This window comes from Anoplolepis gracilipes, chromosome 5 (assembly GCF_047496725.1).
Source record: "Anoplolepis gracilipes chromosome 5, ASM4749672v1, whole genome shotgun sequence".
Classification (NCBI taxonomy): domain Eukaryota; kingdom Metazoa; phylum Arthropoda; class Insecta; order Hymenoptera; family Formicidae; genus Anoplolepis; species Anoplolepis gracilipes.
This window is the reverse complement of record NC_132974.1, coordinates 10,729,523-10,755,711: the sequence shown is the minus strand read 5'-3', so window position 1 is coordinate 10,755,711 and position 26,189 is coordinate 10,729,523. Positions and strand designations below refer to the sequence as shown.

General features: G+C 37.3%; 1 protein-coding gene across 4 annotated transcripts in view; it reads right to left on the bottom strand.

Annotated features, from left to right (window-relative positions):
• Positions 1-26,189, bottom strand: part of LOC140665638 (kin of IRRE-like protein 1) — a 366,422-nt gene that overhangs the window by 58,706 nt on the left and 281,527 nt on the right. For all 4 annotated transcript variants that reach the window (XM_072891964.1, XM_072891961.1, XM_072891963.1 and 1 more), the window contains exon 4: positions 10,005-10,115. In XM_072891964.1, coding sequence (XP_072748065.1) covers positions 10,005-10,115 — 111 coding nt within the window. The remainder of the gene's footprint in view (positions 1-10,004; positions 10,116-26,189) is intronic.

Genomic DNA, 26,189 nt, shown 5'->3' with positions numbered 1-26,189 from the left:
GCGATTATATAATATCAATTATATAAGTATAAAAAATAATAAGAAATTGAGAAAAATCAATTAGCAGTTGATTTTAGTAATATTAAAATCTTACAATTAGTATCACAATCAGTTAAACATGAGATGGAGAGCAAAGTTTGTTTTCATTGATCTTGAAAATATTTTGTCACTGCTTCAAAATCAGCTTAATATTTTCACTAATTCACAAGAGCGTTCCTCCCACCAATCGTTCTTAAATTTATACAGAATTTAGCAAGACTTGATAATATTTTTGATACAAACGAGAAGTTTATTACCAGAGTCTGTCTCACGGGCAGTAAACTACAATATATTTTTCGCCGAGTATCCGTGTGAGCCTCGTCGTCGCTAATTATACAAATCGGGCAATCTCGCCGCTTTGAGAAAACTCTCCCGGAAGAAGAGGAAGAAAAAGGAAAAAAAAAAAGAGGAAGAAAGAGGAAGAAAGAGGAACGCAGAGCCGGCCCTTTTGTGCCGGAGTGCTGTACGCTTAATTCGACGGTGAGCATTTTTCAGAGAGCAGACGGCGCACTATAACGATGCGGCGGTTCCACTTAATTCGTAAGCTCAGCCGCTCGTTTGCATGAGTACTTAGGGACTCGAGCGAGAGGTCAGAGGCGGCTGAGCGGAATAAGGGCGACAGAAAACGGGAGGGGATGAAGGGGGAAGGTGGTAAGATGTTGGTAGTGTGCCCCTGGCGTTGACTTTAAGTGCTCGGACTATATTCAAACTCCCCCTGGTACAGGACGACGACGCGTCGCATCCCCTCTCTCGGTGCCCTCGAGCTCGGCGGCAACCCGGGAGAAACAGAGGGCACTAAAGTGCGGATTTTAATCCGCGGATATACCGGACGATATCTTCCGGGATTAAGACCGGGCCGCAAGAGCGCGCCCGGAGTCTCACATCTAACAAGTTTACCGTCTCGTAAACCGTTCGAACTCCGCTCAAAGCAAATACCTACTCCGTCGAGGGACTCGGCGAATCTTCCGACAGAATCCCGCTCCTCGGCAGCCTCCTCGTCACGATTCAGGAGATTCCTTGTGTTTGATGAAAACCGATCGCGATACTCTTCCCATGTATAGTGCGACGATCTCCGGGGATCGACTGATATACCTTATACGAAAGAAAAATATACACCGTGTCTGTTGATTTCTTTTTTCCAAGTCTACGTTCGATGATGATAGAGTTTAAAAAAAATTACTTTTTTTTGGAACATAAAGGCTTACTTTCCGTAATTTTTTGATATTAAATATGATTCCAAATTGTTTTCCAAAAAAAAATTATTTTAAAAGTATTTTATAACTACGGTATATGTTGAAGGAATTTATTGTGATAAAAATTCAATAAATTGTTAGGATTTTGCAAACTTTTATATATACATGCAAACGTTTCTGTATACATTTTAAATTTGTCAATTTTGCATCATAGATTCGTATATTTAATAATCTATAAAAATTCTCAAGTTTCAATATAAATAGAATTGAAAATTATTTATATTTATTCAGGATGTCTATTTAAATTTTGTAAAAAATTCTCTGATTGTCCAAGTATTTTTGTTCAAAATTCCAAATTTAGAATATTTATTAAATAAATTATTTATTAAATAAATTAGATTGGCCTAAATATATAAGTACCAAGAAGAACGCTGGTCATATTTCGATTGTTCTATCGACTTTAAATGAAATTTTATGTTATTTTTTGTGTCATTCTGCAATCACTTATTATATAAAAATTATTAAACTATTTATTAAACAAATCAAGATATCAGTATAACATGAAATCTCACGTTTCGGACATTTTAATTTGTCTACATGTTAATTAATATTCTAATAATTTTTACACATAAAACTTTTTGTAGAATTATTGCAGCTCTCTCAAACGCTTAAAATCTGGCAATATTAAAAAGTCATCAAAGGAATGGCAGCTTCAACCTGGCGTCTCACAATTAGTTTGTCCCGATTTTTTTTCAGGCCATTCTTTTAATGGCCGACACTATTTGTTTAATATATCAAGAATTCTAGAAATTAAAGCTATTAAAAATTAAGCCAAAACTCTCAACAAATGAAATCCGTTTCCACGAAGAAGACACCAGCTTCACACACAGGTCTCGGTTTGTCTCGAGTCTCGAGCCATTTTTTTGTTTAATAGAACAATTTGTTTAATTTATCAAGAATTCTAAAACCAGTCAAAACACTCAACATTTGAATTTCCATAAAGACAGTTTTAAACGCACACACGGCTGACTGTTTACAATATGAAAACAAAATTATCAAAAAGAAAATTTTCAAAAAAATTCTAGGAAACTTTTCTGATTTTTCCTGAGATACAAAAAAAAATCCCTAAAAATTCCAAAGGTTTTCTATGTTTTTCCAGAGAGTAAACATTCTGTTATTAGATACTCGATGATTTAATTTACAACCATTTTATATAATAAATTTCATATTTAATCATAAATATCCTTGTAATTAAGACATTACAATTATAATTAAAGCAAATTGCTTTTAGAAATTAAAAGTCCAAATAACATATTTAATTTTAATTACGATAAAACTTCTCCAACACGCTACATACACCATAGCTATATATGACAAAAAATAACATTAAAATAGCCCTTGCAATTTTAACTGCAAATTATTCAATTTATTCAAAATTGACATGACGGAACAATTTAAAAATCAAAAGCGTATTAAAAAACTACAGGAAGTAATTAATATTGTTCTTGTTTTTAAACTGTGTAATATTACGGTGAAAATGTCATTACATATTCGTTATCATTGTGATTGATATGGAAGTTTAGGAAAGCGCTACTAAGAATGAAATATCTTACAAGAGAGCCGGTGAATTGAGAAATGTTGTTCGTATTGACAGATCGGTAAAGCGGTATTACGGAAATATAAAGGTAGTGCAATATGTACAGAAAAATTTTTGCGTCTTCAGCTCGCGAAACCGATAGAGCTACGGTTATTACGCGTGCGATATCAATATTTTCGTCGTTCTAGTGATGCATCCGGCGTTTTATCGACTGTTGCGCATTATATCGGAAGATAGGTATCGCGTGCTGTGCATCTCCCGTCGCGAGATTTCTCCACGTGGATATACGGGCCAGACATTTCGCGTAGATTCGTACAATTAAATTCGTTCGCGAGAACCCAACCGTCGCTGCCAATCGGCCAATTACTTGCAGTCATAAAATGACGATAATAAATCTTATTCGAGATTATGAGTCGAAGGGAGACGGGAAGGGGAGACTTTTTACGATGACATTTATGCGGACGTTTACGCGCGATATTTATATACGACCGGGATTTTTCTCATGAAGTCTCCGATCGATCAAAATCTTTTCATGTTTCTCGGATAGAAAGAGAAGAGGGAAAGAAATTAAATATCGCGTTTATCTCACCTTGTACATCTCCGATTCGATATATACGAGACGCATTATCGCGAATTTTCATTTATCGCACGCCGTATCTTATTCTCGATTGAAACTCTCGCGATTTACGACCCTTGCGAGGTTACGTGCTCGATTACTCTCTGATGCAGGATTATGTTTTCCCCCTCCCCTGGGGAGAGCTTCCCGAGATGCTGCGCATCATATCGTATGCGCTATCATATTCGAATTGTAGCGCCGATCGCCGGCCAATATCGATTCTCGCGTCGCGATAAAAACTTTCGGTTCTCGATGTCCGGCGAATTTTCTACATGGCGTATCGTAAAAAAAAATTCCTTCGATGCTTTCTCTTGTCGATCCCGCGTCACTCTTATCGTTACTCTTTCTCTCCTCCTGCCAGGGCAGTTTCAATACCTTCCCCCCCCCCCTCCCATCCCGTTTTAGTTTCAATACCACGGTAAACGTGAATGAATTTTTACAGTCAAATACTGCCTATTTCGGATATCGCGCGGATACGTGCTGCTCTGAAATTCAACTTTCCGATATAAGCGGATATGATGCAGCTATTTTTTTATTATCCACATCATCGAAACTGCAACATCGAGAATATAATGTAGTTCTCTTTAGAGAACTAACAGTCTGAATGAACCATAACTACGAAATTTGAAACGTAAATAATCATCGTCATGCGATTTAATAGAAGAGCAAATATTTAATCATCGATATAAATTAGATCGCAATTATCTACGGCCGGTGAATCTATTTAATTAAATATTTAATTATGCAATTACGCGAGCGCGCGTTTCCATTACAGCGGCTAGGGAACATCCGGTGATGTTCGATATGACGATATATCGCGCGCCGAACGGAGAGATTTGGCGAAGAATAAATACGTATCGTTTTATCCGAATACTCCGATAAACGCGGCGCAGTTTATACGTACGCTCCGGGGAAATAGGGAGAGTGCTTCGCAGTTATATACTCGAAAAAATGTGGAGGAAGCCAGAAAAATATCCGTTTGTTCCATGTACATATACTAGCTAAAATAAACTGGCTCGCTACAGTGTCTATTACTATAAGGGAGAGATAACTGAAAATTGACGATCATTATATGCAATTTGTAGTTTTATATATTTCCAGTTTTATTTTTCTTTTTTTTCCTTATATTCCCGGGTAATATTTCAATTACTCGTTTAGTAAAAGAAGCAATATGGTATCCTATATATTAGATATTTGATTGATTATTGTAATTTCTTAATACATTATTATGTATGCAAATGTGTTTGAAAAAATCCTAAGATTTTGATTTTTCGCAAATATATTCAGACTTTGAAAAAAAGAGACGAAAAGAGGCGAAAAATTTGAGTGTAAAAAATACAAACAAAATAAGCAAACCTAATTGTCATTGAGTTTGACGTTTACGTATAAAACTGTTACCACCTGTAAATTACTTTCTACTTCTCTCTCAATGATATTTCAAGTTTAAATACTCTACGCAATTTAAATTTTAAGATAAATTTTTCATATCAAGAATATATATTGATTTATCACATTTTATTAAAAAATTTCGAACACAGTAATTATTTGCAATTATTATCGCATATATAGCGCGATATAAAATTGTCGTTTCTGGGGATATTGCATAACCAAGTTCAAATAATGTCAAAAGTATGCGCATCGTAATTTAAAAAACGCAACAGTCTATTATAAATATAACAAAAAGTTATCGTAAATAATATTTTTAAATATTAAATATTTGAAAGTAATTTTTCCATGGAACTCACCCCGATATTAATATTCTTGTTAGAGAAATTGCATATTCGACGGCATGGAATTTGCATTTAATTGTAGTGCGTTGTTTTAAAAATACCAGGCTTTCGAAATCGAATCCAACATCTCGATTTTTGTCACGAGCTTGTTGCCGGGATTGACGCGGATGCTTCGTCCATGAGCATCGTATGCCAAAAAGTGTTGTTTTTCTCACTCTCCCGTGGGTCCCATCGATGACAAAATTATTTCTTCCTTTGGTTTGTGCGAGAATAGCGGCGAGGAGAGACTGTTACTTTTTTTTTTTTTTTTTTTTTTTAACAACTGTCCTCGAGAGTCATTCGTTTCCCTCGCACGCCGATAATCGTTTCTTCATTTCCACGAACGATTCGAGGTGCGATCGGAATACGGAGCGTGGAGTCGCGAGGTTGCACCCTTCTTGAATGAATTCTGGGGCCGCTATCAACGATGATCAAGCAGCGATATCGGAATTTATACGAGATGGGACGAAAGAAAGGGAGCAAAATTTTTCCCGCGTGTACGGTGAAAAGGAGGGCGAAGAGTCCTTCAAGCGCGTATACATCCTCGTGGAGGGACTCTCGATTCTTTCCGGGCACGAAGTCAAGTAATTGGCAATAAATTCTCTCTGTGTGCGAAGCGAGTCGTAAAATTTTCTCGCCGGCATTGTCATAAATTATAGATAACGCGAATATATCTCGTATGAGAGGGTTAGGCTTACTTGTAAGTCGCGTGTAAGAGAGTACTTGAGGGAGAAGTATATAATCGCGGTTCGATTCTCTTCGTCCGATTCTTTTCGTTTATTTCAAGGAGAAAAAAAAGAACGTGAAAAAGAATACTACGGCAGTAATTGACTTTTTAAAAGTGCTTACGCGGCGTAAAATTTACGTATAAATTAAAACGAGCGACGCTATGATTGTTAATGTCTCTCTAATGTCAAAGGGATTGCGTGCAGGTATTCGCGCGACTTATTCAAAATCTTATTTACGTACATGCAGCGCACAGCATTTTATCATTGATCGATGATCCGTTTAGATGGTAAATGCGACAGCAAACTCGAGAATGATGAGCGCGATATTAAATTCTCATTTTTATTACATCAACGTCGACATTGCGCGCCGCTTAATTACGCGGCATACGGCGCCGTTTTTACAAAACTAGGGGAATCGCCTCGCGAGCAAGCGAGAGAAAAAGAGAGAGAGAGAGAGAGAGAGAGAGAGAGAGAGAGAGAGAGAGAGAGAGAGAGAGAGGGGGGGAACAACAGACACGCGATTCCCATTTTTGGATTTTGCGTCGCGGTTGGCTGCGGCAGTTGCATTCGCTTTATGAAGATTAGACCGTCCGGGGCGTATCCGAGATGCAGGTTTTGCGCGAATTCTCCGACACAATTTTCTAGCGCGGATCCGCGACTCGGATAAACGCGTGTAAAAGATAACAAGCGGCGGAAATAACGGCCGCCGCAGGCGGGAGATGCATTGGAACCGTTTAACTTTCGTAAAATTCGATAATTCAGCTCGAACGTGCGCACGTCATTACTAGGAAAAGGCAAAGATGTGTATATATATATATATATATATATATCTATGTAATTCTATTACATAAGTGTATGCTGGCTGATGATATCTCTTTCTCCGCCGCGCGTATCTGTTTTCGGCGTTTTGATAACTACGCGAATTACGCACGTTCGTTCGCGCAAAAAAGGTCCCGGCGGAGCGGAATATCACGTGTCAGCCTGTCACTTACAACCGGGTACGTCATCCCGATCGTTTTAACAAGCGCTAGCTTTTAATTTTAAATAAAAACACACGACTTTTCTCTCTCTCTCTCTTTCTCTCTCTCTCTCTCTCCTATTTCTTTTTCTCTTCACTCGCGCGCTTTTTCTCTCTGCCTAGCAAAAGACTTCACCTGACATTTAATGCTCGTATTATATGTCGGCGTCGGATTCTACAATGCAGCCACGAATCGAATGGTGGATTCTGCCAGCGAGCTCGAACGATTAAAAATACAAAAAAAAGGCAGATGAAAAAAAATAGTTTTTCTTTCTTTTATTTATCGTAAGCGTTATATACAACGAAATTAAAACGACGGATTCACCGGCGAAAGAATCTTTGGCGCGACGTAGAACGTATTGTTAAGGATAAGCTGATCTTTTCGATATTCAATTTATACGCCGCAGTGCGTTTGATCGATGCGCAACGCGAATGCAATTCCCATTGAATCTGCATACGGCAATATTCCCGGCTTCGTATATTTCGATATATCCGTCGAAACGGGACTCGCCGATGAACAAGGGCACATCGCGAATCGCCGTTATCCATTGCCCGGCATTTGGCAACGATGACTAATATGATTGTTCGAGAACCGAGCGATTCTAACAACAGGATTCATTTCCTCTCGCAGTAACGAAGCCTCCTATATCTTTTTTCTCTCTCTTTGTTTTGTTTTTAACGAACGTGCAGGAAGGATGGACGATATCGTGATGTATAACGTTGTTCACCGATGGATTCAAACGATTCGATAGGAATTTGTCGTTGACAGATTACATCGATTCAACATATTTGTGCATTTTGGTGGAAAGAACCGATATTGTTTCGCATGGTTGAGGCAACCAAGCCATAAAAGACGCAGCGTTTAACTGATTTTGTGATAATTATTCATGTAAATGTGATATAACAATGACAATAGGATAAACTCGAGTAAGATGGCCACAGTTTTTTCAAATGCAAAAAAACATACTTTTACTTTTGTTATTTTTTAATAATGTTTGGCATATTATTTTCACTTAGCTTAAACTACGTAATATTATCGGAATTAAAAGGAAAATATTTAACAGAAATTTTATATTATCAAAATAGTACAACATAAGCATTGGCCCAACTTTTAAGGAAAAGATGACCATAGTGACAGAAAGATGGCCATAATATTTATCAAAAAATAGTGAAAACAAAAATAAAAATTATAGATCATATAACAATTTACATATCTTTATAATATGTCTAACGTCGATTAAGATAGCTTAACTGTAATTTATTCGACGTTATAACAGTTTTTAATGGATAAATGAAAAACTTTGCAGGTAGTCAAAAGTAAAAATATGATATAAAATTCACAATATCGTTATTTCGAATAATATATGCACATAAACTACTGTAAATATCGATTATCTTTGGTAATGACTAAAAAAGCACACTATGTAGCGATTATTGAAAAAATTACAGCCTTAATTAAGATTAATTAATTAAGATTAAGAATTTATTACTCGGTCGTCTTTCGCCGAGAAAGAGAAGGAGAGTTCTGTTCTTGTAAATTGGCAGCACGTTAAACATTTTAAAGGAATATTTTTTTTTATTGTAGATATTTTGACAGTTAAATTTAATTCGCGACAACTTTGTCATTTGATAACGTAGGATAAACTAGGATATGATGGCCGTACGGAAAAGATGGCCATAATACCCTAGTTTATCCTACGTTATCAAATGACAAAGTTGTCGCGAATTAAATTTAACTGTCAAAATATTTACAATAAAAAAAAATATTCCTTTAAAATGTTTAACGTGCTGCCAATTTACAAGAACAGAACTCTCCTTCTGTTTCTCGGCGAAAGACGACGAGTAATAAATTCTTAATCTTAATTAATTTATAAATCCTCAAATTATAATGCGCTGCATCTCCGAATCTGCGTTTGTACGAATTCTTGATTGAAACAATTAAATAACGATGAAAGAGAGAGAGAGTAGAAAGAGAGACGCGCAACGACAGAGCGGCAATGAATATTCAAACGAACGCGGATGCGCGAGTCGAGTTTGCCCGAAAATTTTGTCGCGACGCGACTTAAGATCCTCAACGACGTTTCGTCTCCTCCACACCCCTGTATTTCCTACAGTCCCGAAAACGAGCGAGCGAGCCGAAAGGAGCGCGATGTGCTTAATCATGCCGAAAGCTCGGAGGATGCCTCACCTCCAGCAGTCAGACAGGCATAGCGACGGCATTGAGGATGGGCGGCACGCAAGAAGCAGGGGTTGAAAACGAATGGAGGGTTGGAAATAATCTTTTAAGGCGGGCTGTCGAAGAAGTTGCGCCGCAGTTATAAACAGAAATTTAGATCCAGTTGCTAAAGTAAACAGCGGGGAGTGCTCCCTTCGCGCCCTCTCTCCGCTCTTCTCTCTTTCGTCCGCCCGATCCATCGCAGACCGGCACTCTCCCGCACTCGGGGGAGTAAAGAGCGACCGAGAGTCTCGCTGAACTTTTCACTTAGCTACGACGGCCGATAAAAAGTTGGCTGATCTAATAACCGGCGACACCAACGACTCCGACCGCGCGATCGAAGTTTCCGCAAACGATTTCGCGGTGAGGTTGCCGCGAGCGACGACCTTTCGAAAATGCGCAGCGTGTGACTTGAGAAGGAGATTCGACGGCAAGAAAGAGAGGCACTTCTCTTCTCGAGATGGATTCAACGGGAAAGAATTCTCTTCCCAGGTGAAACATAGCCGCGCCTTGATTTGTTCCTAATCCTCGCGGACATTATCTTTTTCAAATGTTAATCGTAATAAAAAATCCTCTTTTAATACCTTCAATCATTGCTAAGTTGAAGACTATTGTATAATTTAGCTCTTTTCTTTTCTTTTTTTTTTTTTTTTTAAGGAAAATGTCGATTCTAAATCAACCGAAGAGCTTATAAACGAAAAGGGTAGTTCGCTCCGTTTAGGACACCCTATGTAACCGAGTGCAGATGTGTCGGGTGCAGTTAGCGGGGACGCAGATAAACGTTTCTCAGCGCATACATATTATATTACTGTATTTTGTGCCAGCTTACCGCCCGTGACGCGACACGTGAGATACGGTGCATCGCCTTCCTCGTAAGGGCCAGCTGTGCCGTTCAAGATGCGACCCCACCGATCCAAGATGGTTGGCTGTTCCGGTGGAACTGCAATAGGAAGGAAAATTTGTATAAGGGCCACAAGTCGAGGAATAGAAGAAAATAAAATATATATAAAACTGCATCTATGCAAAGAAATAAAAAAAAAAAAATTAAAAATGTTGAATTAAAGTAAGCGCGTTTAAAGATAAATATACGAGACCTAAAACTTCCGTTTTTCTTTTAAAAATATTATTTGATGATTTAATTGTTTTTTTTTTTTTTTTCATTAACATACTTGATAAATGTTTAGCGAAATTTTTAGGGAATCGCTTTCGCGCGATTTTTTCGTGACGTACGATTCGCGAAAGTAGCACGCGCTTAGACACAATGTTTACATCACTTGAATTATGCACAAAGCTGTCACTCGAAAACCTCCTGTATTCCATTCTTCTGTATTTGGTACAAATTCGGCATAGGATATGCATGTATCGAGGCCGGCATGCAGCTATGATCATTCACGGATTAAGCGCGGTGATATTTTTTCGCGGAATATTCGCTCTCGCGAAATCGAAGCGGAGTCGGATAAAAAAACCGACCAGGATATTTCTCTTGCTTTTTTCCATTATTTTGGAAGTTACGCGCATACGTCGAACGTATCCGGCATTTTATCAACGTGGTTATGATACTCGCCTCCTTCCTCTCTTTGCTTTTCTCTCCTTCATTCTTTTGCTGCGTTTAATTTTTTTATTGTAAATTATGCGGTCTCAGGCATCGCGTTTTAGCTTCTATTTGTTGCTTTCTGCTAATTTTCTCTAAGTATGTACAAACATACTTGTAAATGTGTTTCACCAATTTTTCCTAATTTAAAAAAAAACTCCTGAAATCACCTCTGATTTACTATTTTAACGCAAATATTTTTACTTGATATATCAGATAAGCGATGAATTTATTTACATATATCCTGAGTCGAGAATATACGTATATGTGAGAATGCAGTTTTTTCTTTTTTTTTCGAAATATTATATGATTTATCAGAAAAAGATGCATATTTACTGGCTTATAAAACATGATTTATTCGCAAATTTTACGATATTTTCAACGTTTTTTTTTTCACGAATGATTCTAGAACCAATTTGGAAAGAAAAAAATTATTTAAATTTGCTGTTCGCGCAGTCTCAGCACTTTGGCAATGCACCAACTTCTTATCAAACATATACATATTTGTGCAATTAGATTCGCGTGTGGTGCACCGATTCGATATAATCAGCTACTAATATTGCCCTGTCTTTAACGTTAAAGAAATTTCTATGCGTTGTTCGCCAATTTTGCTTATCGGAGCTTAGCAAGGCAATCATGAAAGCAAAACGCTTGCACGTTGTATTTTCAGAAGGCAAAAGTTTCTCGACGCGACGTACAGAAAAGTTTTCATACCGCGCACAAAGAAAAATATCGCAATTGAAGAGAAGCGCAATTAAGAGACGATTAAACGAATAAGTTTTACGTGACTGGACCTGACGCGGCGAGGGAGAGAAAGAGAGTCGGAATCTCGCGATCAAAAATCGAGAACGTTAACGTTATCGGGTACGATACGGATCGGCTACCTGACGAAAGCACTTAATCAAACCGCGTTTCGCGTTCCGACGAATTCAATTTTCGGGCATCCACCGTAACATCATCCGCCAACACCTCGGCTGACTGGCTCGAGCCACGGCCTCTTCCTCCCCTTTCCCTTCTTTTTCCACCCGGCCATCCTTCCTTTTCCCACCCTCGCCTGCCTTATCCTCTCTCTCCCTCGTGATGCCGCGATGAAATTTTCTCCCCCTCCCTGCCTTCTCGTTTCAACCTCCGTTCCACCTGCCGGAACGTACCTGTAAACTATTCACGAGGATTTATGGCCGCTTTTCAATCCATAATCGAGGTGTACCATGGAAAATAAAGCGTCATCCATCGTGGCCACGCACGTCAGCGTGCCAATCAATCGACGTGACCGACGCTTCTCTTTCTCTTTCTATTTTGGCGCGAGCTACCTTTTTCGCTCTTTTATTTTCGCCGTGGCATTTCACTCCGATTTCTCGGTCCTCTACACCTCTTTTTAATTCTTTTTGATTTCTTTCCCCTTTTTTTCTCTCCATTTTTTAAGTACCTCGGTATGGCAAAGAAGCGTTAAGAAGATATCACTGTAGGATTTTCGCATGGAAAACGTCTCGCGAAAGCCCCTGTGTTAAGCTCGTTTGATGCTGCGCGCGCACGGACTAAGCTCCGGGCGTAGATTAATTAAATCCGCATCAAAGTCGATGCGCAAGAGCGTGCGAATTGCTTTTCTCGATGTTGCTATTCATTTCCAATTCATTTTCTTCAAGTACGTCCTCTCCTTTGGTATCGCGCTCGTTCGTAATTTGTAACTCGTAATTGCACGTACCCTGCAATATCGGGTATATATATATATATATATCTATATATAAATACATATTTTCTTACAAACTTTGTAATTACATTTCATAATATCTGTACAAAAGGCAACCAATAAATTATTCTATTCGTGCAATATATATCACAGATTGTACTAAATATTGCTACAGCGCGACACAAATTCACATTTTATATAATTAATAATTCAACACAGTTAAATTTTCCACAGTTTTGTCAATGTTTTTTGATACGACTAAAAATTGAATTACTATAAAAGTTACAATGTGCTTAATATTAGAATTTAATTTATTATTCTTTAGACTTAATTGATTACTGATAAGAAAGAGAATCAATATTGGCCCTACTTCTAAATTACGTATTGCAATTGTAATGACACGTAATAATAATTGAATGTCACGTCTGGCTGACGAGCATGGTGATATTCGCATAACGTTTAGCGGTGTCGCCGATAATTTCGCGCAATTTACCTCGTAAAAGCTGCGTATACGACAGCAAATTAAATGAGGCTCATAGCGTATCGTGCATCATCCGGAGCAATCTACGACGGGCGATGACACCCCTCCTCCGGGAAGCTTAATTTCTACGAGGCTCCGAGGCACCGAGGGCAATATTTCGCCGCATTTTTGCGCGATCAAAAATGATACACGCGTGGTATATTTTCTCTATGTTCTCTTATTTCTCTCCGCAATCAATTCCAATCACTCGACAATCTTTTTATATTTTGATAAGGAAAATTATTTATCAAATCTGCAACTCTTGATTCAACATCCGATAAAGACATCCGATAAATAAATCAAGAATATCTGCTTTGCTTTATTGTAAAAGAATTAATAAAACAAATAAATAAAATAAAAATATATATAATATTTGTTTTTTGAGGTTTTTATTATTTTAGATTTTACCATATTTTTTTGCATTACACAAATTTTGCGATGCAAAAAGATCGGAAAGGTGGAGAGATTCGGCGGAATTATTCACCAATTCACAAAATCGGTTTTCGTTGCGGGAGAGACACGTGTATATACGTGAAATTTATTCGTCGTAGATTTCGTTATCGAGTTTAATCAGTCGAGTAAAATCAGGACCGACGAGTAAAATCCGAAATTAAGCAATTAACGATCGCGACATATTGCGAAGAAATAAAGTTTATCGGAGTACATCGCGTTACAGTGAATTGATTTGACGACAGGCGAAAGCCCGATAGAGCTCCGAAAGGAAACTGAATTTCATCGCGTTCTAGTTTATCGCGAGCAGAGCACGCGCGTCTCATTTGATCACATAATATAACCAGATATTAGATTTATTAATCGCACGGCTCGGAATAGCATCTTCGAACTTGTCACGTCTTCTACATGTCGCATGTCATTTATTTTGATGTACTTACTATAACATATTTTTGACTTGTCAAAACTTGACAAGAAAGACTTAGGTATCGGAAAAATAAAATATTTTAATACTTTCATATGTACGTATGTTGTCAGATTATAGATTAAGGAGAAACTAAACGGATCAATTAATAAATCTAATAAACGTTAAAAGAAATCTAATAAATTTCGCGATTCCTGAATTTGACATTACGCAAAATTAACTTTTTAAAATATAAAATAATAATTAATTGGCGAGATAAATAAAGATTTGCCTTGTAAAATTAAAATTTTTATTTTCCTGAATTTTTATGTACTCTAGTCACTATAAAATTTTTCTACTTACATTATCACTATAAAAAGTTAGTTTGACAAGATGAATTTTTTTATAAAATATAAGATAATTTTTACAATTTTGAAATTAAATTATATTTTATAAAGTAAATCTTTACTCTAACTCACAAATTAATTATTAATTTTATATTTTAAAAACTAAAATTTACAAAGTCTTTGCGAATATATTAGATTTATTAACTTTTAACATAATTGAGCTATCCAGTTCCTTTTTAAAATAGTTTTTTTCAAATAAAGTTTTTTTATTTAGTAGTTTTAAATTATAAACATATACGCAAGGTCTTTTTCTGTCTCTCGACTGAACATCAATTGAACTTACATAATGGAATACTTCGATGCGACAATATTATGCGTTTTCTTACTCCTTTCACTTTTTCCTTTAATTAGAAGTTTGCAAAAGCAAACGATATATTTTACGCGATGCATAGATTACTTACTTCAACAAGTAACACGAAGATCGATATCGTGTGCGATACTACTAATCAGAAGTTATACATACGCGCAAGTGTATCTCAGAGAAGTATCGCTCGCAGGCAAAATGTAATCCTAGGGTACGCGTGGTAGAGAACCAGTAGTTCTAGATACAACGTCGCTTTGGAGATCGAAGTAACCGTCCGTTTCTGCAAACAGGGAGTCTAGTTTTGCGTGCAATGTCGTACACGTGTAACATAGTCCGCTTCTGTAAATATCAAATCTAATTTGCTTACGCTGGTTACGTGTATGCATTTGCCTTTACCGTAAATCTCGTATAAATATTTACCGGCATTTTAAAAATTATTTAAGACACTTAAAATACATGTATAATATGTCGACAAATAAATTAGTTGTATTCAATTTTCGTGCAAACTATATTCCGACTCTAAATTGTAGTTTTCAATTCCACATTGTGGATATTAAAATCCGCGATGGGGCTCGCCAGGTATGCGAGACGAGCGAAAGAGATCGACCTGAATGGAAGCTGTAATGGCAATTATCAGTGGTGTAATCAATGGGCCTCGTTCCGACCGCGCCGATAATTTCAGAAGCGGTCGGAATATGGGTGATTCTGTGTATTCGAGCGGTGGAAAAGCCAAAGTGACACGTGTGCTCACCGCAATTTTAATTGATTTAATTTTAAGCTTCCCCACCGCCGTTGAGATACGCTTTATATGCCACTGGAAAGGAATAAGATTTCGGAGAAAGATCGTCGGAATTGCATTTCCGTCATCGAGAGAAAACATTTTTCGAGAGATAAAGAGCAAAGCTTTTTTTTTTCTCCGTGAAAATCCCCGGTTTAACGGCATGTACGAATTTTTGGCCCGTAGCGAATTTTTGCGACATGAAACTTGCATTTACATCGGGTTCGAAAGCGCTTTTCGAACACGTCTTTTGCGTCAAGCGATAAATGCACGCAAACGCGTTTATACCTGACTTCATTACGAAAAATGTAGAAATTACAAGACGATCCATTCCGATATTAAAGAAGACGGCAATTCGACGAATCTACAATCAGCTGCATTCTTCTAAAATCGTAAAAATGGCGGTAACGAGCCGGTGGCTGGGTACAAACACACGTGGTCCCAAACGGCCACGTGCAATCAGGGGGTCGCGATTTTATTACATTCTTTTTTCCGCGTGAATTCGCAACACGTAGGAACCACCGAACACGCAAACGCGAAGAATCGGCAAGAAGAATATTCGTGATTTTCATCGGAGAAAGGTTTGCAATGTAAATAAAACGCGAGCTCGCGTCGAAGATTGATCGCGCATCTGCCCGGCGATGTAATTAAAATTATTATTTTATTAGAGAGAGTCTATAATGAGAGAAATGCAAAAAATCCAATAAAGCGTGATATATAAACGATACGTGTATTTAAAACACGTTGCAAACATGCGGGTATCACGTGTAATTAAAAAAACAAAAAGAACAATATTTCATCGATAATCGAGATATGTTATCTGATCGAGAAAATGGGGTTATTTAGGTAGATCTCTACCGCAGGAATGTATGAAATTGTTATATATATATATATATATATATATATATATATATATATATGTATATAACGTACACATAGGATAAGCGACCTACTGACCTGTTCGGCCACGGTTCGAGCAGATTGGTTGCGCGGTTATCGAGATTCCGGCCAGCTCTCCCCACGGGGCAGATCGTACATCGAGATGGTATTCGCAAACGAAATTACGTGTCACGAAAATATTCGCTTATTATTCTGCCGCATTTCGAAAAACGTTATCGTCGCACACATATTTCCGAGGGATTATTTATCTTCCGCGTGCCGAGATCTCCGAGCCACTCCACTACTTTTGCTACTTCTTCTTCTTCACGGAATATATCACTTACAGTTGCAGCACGCGGGGATACGATCGAGTGAAGAAACCCCAAGGGGAACGGGGGAGGGGGAGACGAGAAGTTAACGGATCGTTTGTCATGTTCCAGCTCGTTTCCGTAATTTTTTTTTTTTTTTTTTTTGGAGGGGGGGAGGGAGTTTGGCGACCGGTAAACATAACGTTGAAATTTTCAACGGGACGAATGATTAATTGAGATCACTTCGAATTTTTGTCGAGCGGGGATTTAATCGCGCGTTTCATTTCACTATATTACGTTACACGATGCATTAACCGCATGAAAATAAGTACATTCCGTCCCGTTTCACTTTACAGCCCCGCCCGTTTCTCCTCGAATTCCACGCAATTCATTATCGTTGTAGATTAGCTTGTCGTTTAATCGCGTAACAATAGTACCGAAGCGTATTTCATTTCAAGCGATACATACATGAAAGTATTCCCCTTTCTGTCATATTTTTTCGGTGTTTGAACACGATGTAGAAGACACGGCATGTAAATGCGAACAAAAAAAATTTAGTAAGAAATACAATTGTCATCGATCACGATGATACGGATGATAGGAAGCGTAAATTATGATTTGGATGATATAAAACGCGGATCAAAGGAAAGAACTTGGAGGTATATTTCACAAGATTAAACGATAAAAATTCGAAACAGATCTCGATTTTTCGATACGGAATTTACTTCACTTTTTCTCACACAATATCTTTTTCGCTTTGAATCGAACCTGCCATCTCTCGCGTCGTATTTTGATTTTGCATATTGTTTCGCTATTATTCTTCCATCACTTTCGTTTCAACCTCTCTCGAATGGTGGCCGGCAAAGACGCGGCATTTCGTATCGGGGGTAAATTATTATCGACAGAAATATCATCGTTCGCGGCGTGTTGTATTGGTTAAGGCGACGTCGCTTGAGTGCAAGCGGCTAAATCGATTCTCGAGCAATTACCACCTACGAGGGCCTAAACCGATGCGCCAACATACCTAGAGGCTGCGAGCCGATTCCGTGCGATTCTCTCCCTCGCAGAGGGCGAGAAGGGCAAGAGCGGGCGATCGAACGAGTTTCCCTTTTAAATGCACGAAATGACGCGACACGCGAACCGTCCGACGCGATTTCGCCTAGTCGTTAAATCGAAACTGTACGCGGCGAGAAAAAGCGAAAGAGATCACGAAAACTTACTTTGCGCTCGGGCGAGAATCGGCAGACTGGGTCAACAAGTTGGAATCTCGTTCGGGAAGTTTCGCCAATGTTATTAAATGGACACTTGAAAGAGAGAAAGAGGTCTTTTTTCTGTTTATTCATCGTTCGTAACGAGCAAAGTTACATAACTTTATAATACTCGACAATTTGCAGGGATTTAATACATCATGACGCGACGATTTCTCGCGATAGAAAGTTAATTCTTGATTTCGCTAATCGTTATTTTATTTACTTATTTATTCATCAGAACAAGTCTCTTTGATAAGACTAATACTATTATAAGACATAAAAGACAACAGTAAATGCGAAAAGAATATATACAAATATATATATATTAATTAATTGATCTTTAAATAACGAATCGCTTAAGATTTTCTTGAAAAAGATACGAAAAAAACTGATTCAATCAGAGCGTTACCAAGTAAACAAAATCGGTTCAGTGGTTGAATTTTTTTTCTTCTAGAAAATTTTTATCTTCTTCTAGAAAATTTTCAAAATGCAGCACTATTATCTTCGTGCACTAATGGATTATTACGTCCGACAGGGACGTTTGAGTTAAGATCCATCATTCGTAACTGCGCTATTAAACCCTCTCTCCCCCCTCCCCCTCATATCCTTCGTACCTCGTCGACGTGAAGGATTACACGTATATACCGCGGTGCGGGTGTTCCGTCCTCGGATTTCAATAAAAACGTCAAATTTTATTTTCAAATTCGCCGACACCACCATCGCACCCATCGTTCATGTTCCTTGTCACTGCTGAACTCGTCCTCCTTCGTCGCTTTTTTCACCAACCTCTGCCCCACTTCTCTCCTGAATTTTCCATCAAGGTTCCCCCCTAGACGCGTCTCGTTCTTCCGGTCGTATAAGATTAATTTTTTACCTTTTTTAATTTTAACCTTTATCTTTAACCAGTACTCTGTACTGATAATTTTGTCCATATAATTTTTAACAATATCAATTCTTCGAAAACGAATAGTCGTGCGATAATATATATATATATATGAGCAAATGATTTTTTAAATTTATTATTTTGGTCTTTATTTAGAAGAATCAAAGGAGATATATAAATTTTTTTACATTTTTTTAAAACACTTACTCCTTAATAAATGTGTCAAACATACGTTAACTCACCTGTATCGGTTTGAGGATGGCAAAAATAACAGTACGAGTTAAGTCACTTGTGACTTGTATTATTTCTGGGACGATATACATTAAATGGATACGTTTTCACGGTAATAAATGACGTAACCGGGACAGTTTGCCGTTTAATTCTCGTTGTCGAAATATCTCTCAAGTTTCACGGGATGAAAATTCCCTCAACGCACGCGTGCGACATCATCAGAAAGAGAGAGAGAAAGAGAGAGAGAGAGAGAGAGATAGGCGGTGGGGACGGTGTTGTGTCGGCGATACAACGGAATAACTCGGCGGAAAACGGTTCGTCAGGAGGTCGTGAATTAATTCGCGCCAGCCCGCGCTTCCACCCTCTCCTCGCCGCCCCCGACCTGCTCTCGCTCGCCGGAAAGTTAAATTCACGAGTCGTGCGAGAGGATACACGAGTTTCCACTATCGTTCTAAAATTCAAACGAGCCACCGGGTGAACTGGGCACGGATACTCGATCGTCGGGGGTCGCCGCCGCGGTTTTAAAATACTTGTCCGACCGAGACCACCTGAGACGACTGTGAAACGAAATTCGCGAGCGATATCTCGCAAGAGGGAGGGAAGGGGAGAAAGAGAAAAAAATAACCGTGTATGCGGAGGATATACGCTGCTGGAGGCGACCGCATTTTAGAAAGTAGATTACTCGGGACGAGAATACGTTTCGCTCTACTTGGATCAGCGGCGAAAAATTAACAATTCTTTTTTCAATTAAGAAATTCTGTTCCTGTGAAACGCTGTTCTTGTTAATAAAAATCAATATTACTATATAATTATTATCATTATCATTAGCTGTCGTAATAACAGAAACTGCTTTAGATAAATATTAAATTAAATTTTAGAAAAGAAGAATAAAAAGAAAAGAGATAAATATTAATAATAGTAAAGATTACTCTCAAATCGAAATATTTTACCGAAGGAAAGCGTAAGCACTATAAGATTAAAACCGAGGATAAAAACAAATAAACGAAATGTGGCAACCTGTTTCATCCTCCGTCTATCCTTTTTCTGACCTCGTTATTTTCTCGCTCATTCCCTTCCTTTTTCTCCAGCGCGTTGGTCGATTTGAATAAGCCTGCTGAGCCTCAAGCTCTCGCGAGTTGAAAAGCCGCACAGTGTTTGTCGAATGCCACTTCGTATGCCAGCATTCGCAAAGTACGTTCCTAAGCAGCCGAAGCATTTTCATATTCGCTCGTGTATGCGAGCATTGTATGCGAGCGAGTTTTTATGCCAAATATATATACATAAAGAGACAGAGAGACAGACAGAGAGAGAGAGAGAGAGAGAGAGAGAGAGAGAGAGAGAGAGAGAGAGAGAGAGAGAGAGAGAGAGAGAGAAAGAGAGAAAAGAGTAAAAATGGAATCGAGAAAGCAACGGCCGAATTCTCCTTTTCCGACGAAATCTGGGATTACGCCCTCAGCTTCGGTCAACCAAAGAAACGTTTAAATTGCAGTGATAAAGTTTTAACAAGGATTCGTCCAACTATTGTTTTTACGCAATTGCGTCATATATAAAATTCTTAATGTAGACAATGAAAATTAAAATATTTTTGATAGTTGAATATCGTTATATAATATTATCTTATAATTTGATAACTAATCTTTTTTTAAAACCATATATTTGATTATTATAATTATAAATATACTTAACATAAAGTAAAATTATTCTCAAAATATACATGTTGCACACTGAAAAAAAAATTTATTTAATCCAAAAAAATATTTAGTTCAATACGTTCAAATAAGTATTTATTTAAATTAAACAAAAACATATTTGAATCAATAAAATATATTGCTGAATAGTAAAATAGACAATATATTTTACTAATTCAAATATATTTTTGCTTAATTTAAATAAATACTTGTTTGAACGTAATCAACTAAATATTTTTTTAGATTAAGTAAATTTTTTTTCAGTGCACTGATAAATTATGCAGCGAATTGCGATTTAAGTTTCATAAAATTGAATTAATTGTATATTATTAATCATCGCTTTGTATTGTTGCAAGATATTATTAAAATTAATTAAACTATTATTAAATTAATTAAAATATTTTAAAAATTTTACTTTTTTAAAATTTCACTAAAAAAGATTGCTCGTTGAATCCGCTAAAGAATATTTTACGACGATGCACAAAACAAACAGTAATTACAAAGACTAATTATTTAAAAAAAAAAAGAAAGAAGATATGTTAAAGAATCCTTTTATAATTATGCTTTCATAATTATGTTAAAGAATGGCTAAAAAAATTTGACAGATTGCAACAATAGCATGATTATTCAACGTGTAAATTACCAGCGGAAATCCGATGACATACCGGAAGCAAAGACTCCCAATCTAGCTACCGTAAATGCCGTGGCTACTTTATCGGGGAGAGGGGAAGAAAGGGGGGAGGCGACAATAGCCGTCTGCGGAACGATACCGTGCCTGTGCTTGGATAATAATAAATATTGGATTTCAACGGATTTCAATATCACTCCGTTGCACGAATCATCCTTCATTTCGCATTATTGGAACAGTTAATAAGAGAGATTTTTCTTCTCCCTTCGCTTTCTCTCCTTCCTTCCAGCCTCGTTGTACGCTATTCTCTTTCTTTCTCTGCAACTCTCTCTCTCTCTCTCTCTCTCTCTCTCTCTCTTTCGCTATCATTTCGGCATCACCGAAAATTCTGTAACCCGGTGGTCCAAGAGCTCCCTTGTTAAATTTTTACGGCTAGCAGTTTTCACGACGAGCAACGTACGGGGACAAGCGGGATCCGTGTCATCCTTCAGGATCTCCTGGAATTTATGGGGCTTGGCGCATCGATATACATTTATAGAGCACCATCGATACATTTAATCGAATATTCGAACGGCAGCGGACCAAGAGAGTTCGACGACCTTATGGACCCACCCTGTTATCTCTTCTTCGTAGCATAGACCGTGCCAGAGCTAATCGATTTTGGGTACAAAGTATTGTTCGAACTACGTATTAATCCGAAAGAGAAAAGCGAAGAATAATATCTAGAAAATTAATATTACTTTGGATTTATCAAGATTTATCAACATGCACTGAGTCCATGAGCTAAGAACACGTTAATTTAAGAAATGCTAAGAGATAGAAATGATCAAATTTTGCTAAGTGTAACTTTATATTTAATCATAGTTCAATCTTTATTATATTTTGCGAGATAAAATCAGAAAAAACTTTCATGGAATTTATATATTTATATTTGTTCTTTGATGTTTAGGTAGCGATATTCTATTATACTGTCATATATTACCCAAATTAAATTTATTACTAATAAATCGATAATTAAGTGTTAAAAAAAGTAAATATGTACTCTATATTTTATTCGACACATAAATAATTTATTTAAAATATATTTATGTAAAAAAGAGAAAGATTTATAAATTATGTATTTAAAATATTATTAAAATATTTACATATTTATTTATATGTTCAATGTTTCAGCAAGATATTGAATATGCAGAGCTCTACAAGTTGACAATATTATTATAGACAACATGTATGTACTTTTTATAATAAAACGACAAAGTGCAATATCTAACGAAACTATGAGAAGGAGAAACTAATTGGACACGATAGAAACGATGAAGAAAAATAAAATATTTCCGTCGACGTTGTGCGAATGGAACTCGATATGAAAGAAGGTTCTCGATGATGAAAGGATATCCATCTCTTCGCAACAACGTCTTTCATCTTTCCATGCTCCTCTCCCAGCCAGACGTCTTTTCCCCGAGATGCTGCCTCGCAACGTGGTCAGAGCCAGATCTGATTGGCCGGAACTCTGTGAAAAGAGACTCGATCGAAAAGGACGAGACTTTTTTTTCCCAGAACCTTGTCTCGATCTGAGATTCGTACTTTTTTTTCCTACGGAGTACCCAGACCGCACTGCAAGTCGATAAGTCAAAACGGCCGACATTTTAATTATGGCACACCCGGAAATTGCAAGGTACACGGAAACGAATGTAACGCCGGCAATCCTCGTTAATTCTTCTGCCACTATCTATGGCATCCTCTCGCCCTTCTTTCCTCTCAAACTCTGTATTATCTTATATGTAGAGGAAAAAAAAACTGGTACAATACGATACAAATCTACATTGTAGTACAAGAAAATTTTCGACAAATGAGTGGAAATTAGTTTTCATATATTTTTTTTCATATATATAAAATAGAACGTATTTTATAAAATGGGAATTATTTTCTTCAAGAGCTGTCAGAGAGTGGAGAACAAATAGTTTTAATTTTTAAGTATTTTTCTGTTTCTTTGACCTTTTCCTAACGGTTGCAGCTGTATTAAACGCTTAAAAGATGCAGGATTTTTATACCCGCCGCTAAAAATAAATGTCTCCATCTATCTATTTATCTCTTCAGGCCGGCTTTTTTCGCGAAATGAAATGAGATCCGACCGTTCTATTTTTATCAAACTGCGAGATTTGAATTATGATCGTCGCGATATTGGCCACGGATTAATGTTCGATTTCCGCGTCGGGTGAGGTCGTTAATGGACGTGCGAGTGACTCGAAGATATTGGAAAAGTGTGATCAGTGATTCTTTGAGAAAAGTTTTCGGTGATAAATATTCGCGCTTACTTACGTAAAGGGTAGAGATGAAAGTTAAAATTATAAATGCTTTTTTTCACTACCTATTCATCACGTTTATCTGGCTCACACTTTCTCAAATCTTGTTAAAAAATACCTGAGGATTTCCTAATCTTTCAGGTATTTTTGTTTAAAATTTCAAGTAACATTTTCAGAATCAAAGAATTTTCAAATGCAACATTTCAAAATAGATGTCTTTATTGTTTGTGCTTTTTAATGTTCTCCATTCATATTACGAAAAAAAAATAAACTAACATAAATTTCAAATATTAGCTTTAAAAAATATTTTGAAAAAGACTGATTGCCTTTTGTAAGATAAGCATTTTTTATTTCCGCATAACACATATTTTCATTTTTGTGCAAATAATTATAATGAAGATCATGTACTAACTGTATCTTCAATATTCTACTAACAATAAGCATTGAACATAGAAAAATATGTTGTACAAATGATATATAAACATATATTCATAATTCATATTTTAAACACATAATAGAATTAACACGAATGTTTTCTTAATAAAAAATATTAACAAAAATTTTTAAATAAAAATTGTTCTGTTTTAAAAAATTCTTATTCTTGTATATCGTTAATTAGGAGATTGCCTATTACTTGCAATGATTATAAAAACAAAATAATCAAAGAAACAATTTTTTTTTTAAATCCTCCAAGTTCTTCAATAAAATTCCATGAGAATTTCCTGATCTTTTTATAATTTAAAAGAAATCTCTAAGAATTTTATATGGATTTTTCTAAGAAGTAGACACTGTCACTATCATTGGAAAAAAAAAAAGAGAAAGAGAAAAAGAGACGAAGCAAAGTATCGAGTAACGCGTTTTATACAAAAATGACACGAGCGCCTACAACAAAGTTTGCAACGCCTCTTTTCTCACGCAATGGCTCGTTTCGTGCGCTGCAAAAAGTTGATAATATCGTCTTCTGCTGCTAGCCTCGATAACACAATCGAATCGTAATTACGGTAGCGTGTCTTCGTCCGGCTCAAACTTAAAAGTTACGCCAACTCTCGTGAGCAATCGTCAGAGGATCGTTTAAGCCTAAGTGGTCTAATTTTCAGCCACCAAATGGCCGTCCTTGGATTCCTTAGTACCTCGTTAACCGCCAATGGACGAGGAAGTGTGTCTGCGGTGTCTTTATTGGTTTAGATATCTGTGAGATCGCGCGTACGGTGTAGATGTTCCACGAATGAACCACAACATATATCTATGTATATGTATTTTTACCGATCGTTTGATACTCGTGTATTCGATTCGCCTTTTAAGTGGTCATATATTTTCGCTCTCGATTGTTCTCTCATATTTTTTGATGTTTACCAGGCAAATTTTTTTTTTTTTTTTTTTTTTTTTTTTTTTGCGTAAACTTTTCGATTTTGTAAGCGAGACGCATCGATACAGCAATGCGATATGTTTTCGAAAATTTCCATTTAACCATCCGCTTAATATTTCTGATTCACTAAATACACGTGTTTCAAAAATAACTGCATTCGGACAGTAAACAAAGTGCTAACAAAATCAATAACGAGTATTCAACTCATTTACACAGCATATTATAAATGTTCTTTTTATCCCGCCAGACACTATTACGTCACTGCGGGCGGCTGCGACGTCGTTTTTTTTTCCAGGAAAAAAATGTTATCCGACGTCCATACGTCTTCAGGATAATGTAAAGAGAGGCGAGAGTCGGTAAGAATAATGCGGGCGTTTTCAGAAGTCGTCGACGGCGAAATGGATTTTCGCGAGTTATCCACGAGATATGGGTTATGGGTCGAGCGAGGAAGCGAGCGAGCGAGCGACCGAAAAAAGAGAGAGAGAGAGAGAGGGAATGAACGAGAGGCGATGGAGTAGGGCCCAGTCTACGAGATGAAGTCTACGAAACGACGGATGAAAAAGTGCTCACGATTCGTATAAAGTGATTTTAAGTGAGAGTCAGCTCGCCCGGTCAAAAGTTCGCCTCGCTCTGAGATATGACGGCAAATATTAAAATCCGCTGGCCGGTCGTCGGGAGAGAGTCTCTCTTAAATTTGCCCTCCACGCGAATCTAAAGACGAGCGATGTTCATCCCGCGCGAAAATATAGCGCAAAAAAGTCTAAGAGAAGAAAAATAGGATCTTAATCGCGCTAATGCTTGAATGGTCGAGAGACTATATTTACATTACTCTACCTTAATTAAGTATATAAATTTTAAACGACGCAGACAATAGCTATTCTATTGACAAACTTATTTATAACTTTGGAAATATTTATATGCGTGTTACACATATAAAACGCGACTGATTAATTGCAAAGTCGATAAGCACCTGTCGCGTCGGTATTATCCGAAATTTATCAATGGCATACCATTGCACCGGTGGCGTTCAGTCTGACGCAAACCGATCGCGTCATAAAACCAAGCGGTTTCAATAACACATACCTCTCGCTAGATATTTTATGGTTTATCGCGAGAATAGTAATTTACCGACAGAAAGAAAACGCGCGGTGAGAAACCGGGTAGCACGACCATCGTGCAATAAAGATCCCGAGGCGGTGTCTTCGGCTACGACGGGTCGGATGTTCTCGTAGAGACGCGCTGAAATATTCGTCTTTCGGCGGTGTAGATACGGCGAGGAAAATTTTGTGTACTTATCGAGTTATGTACTCGCTTCACGTTCGTCGGATGTATTGAGCC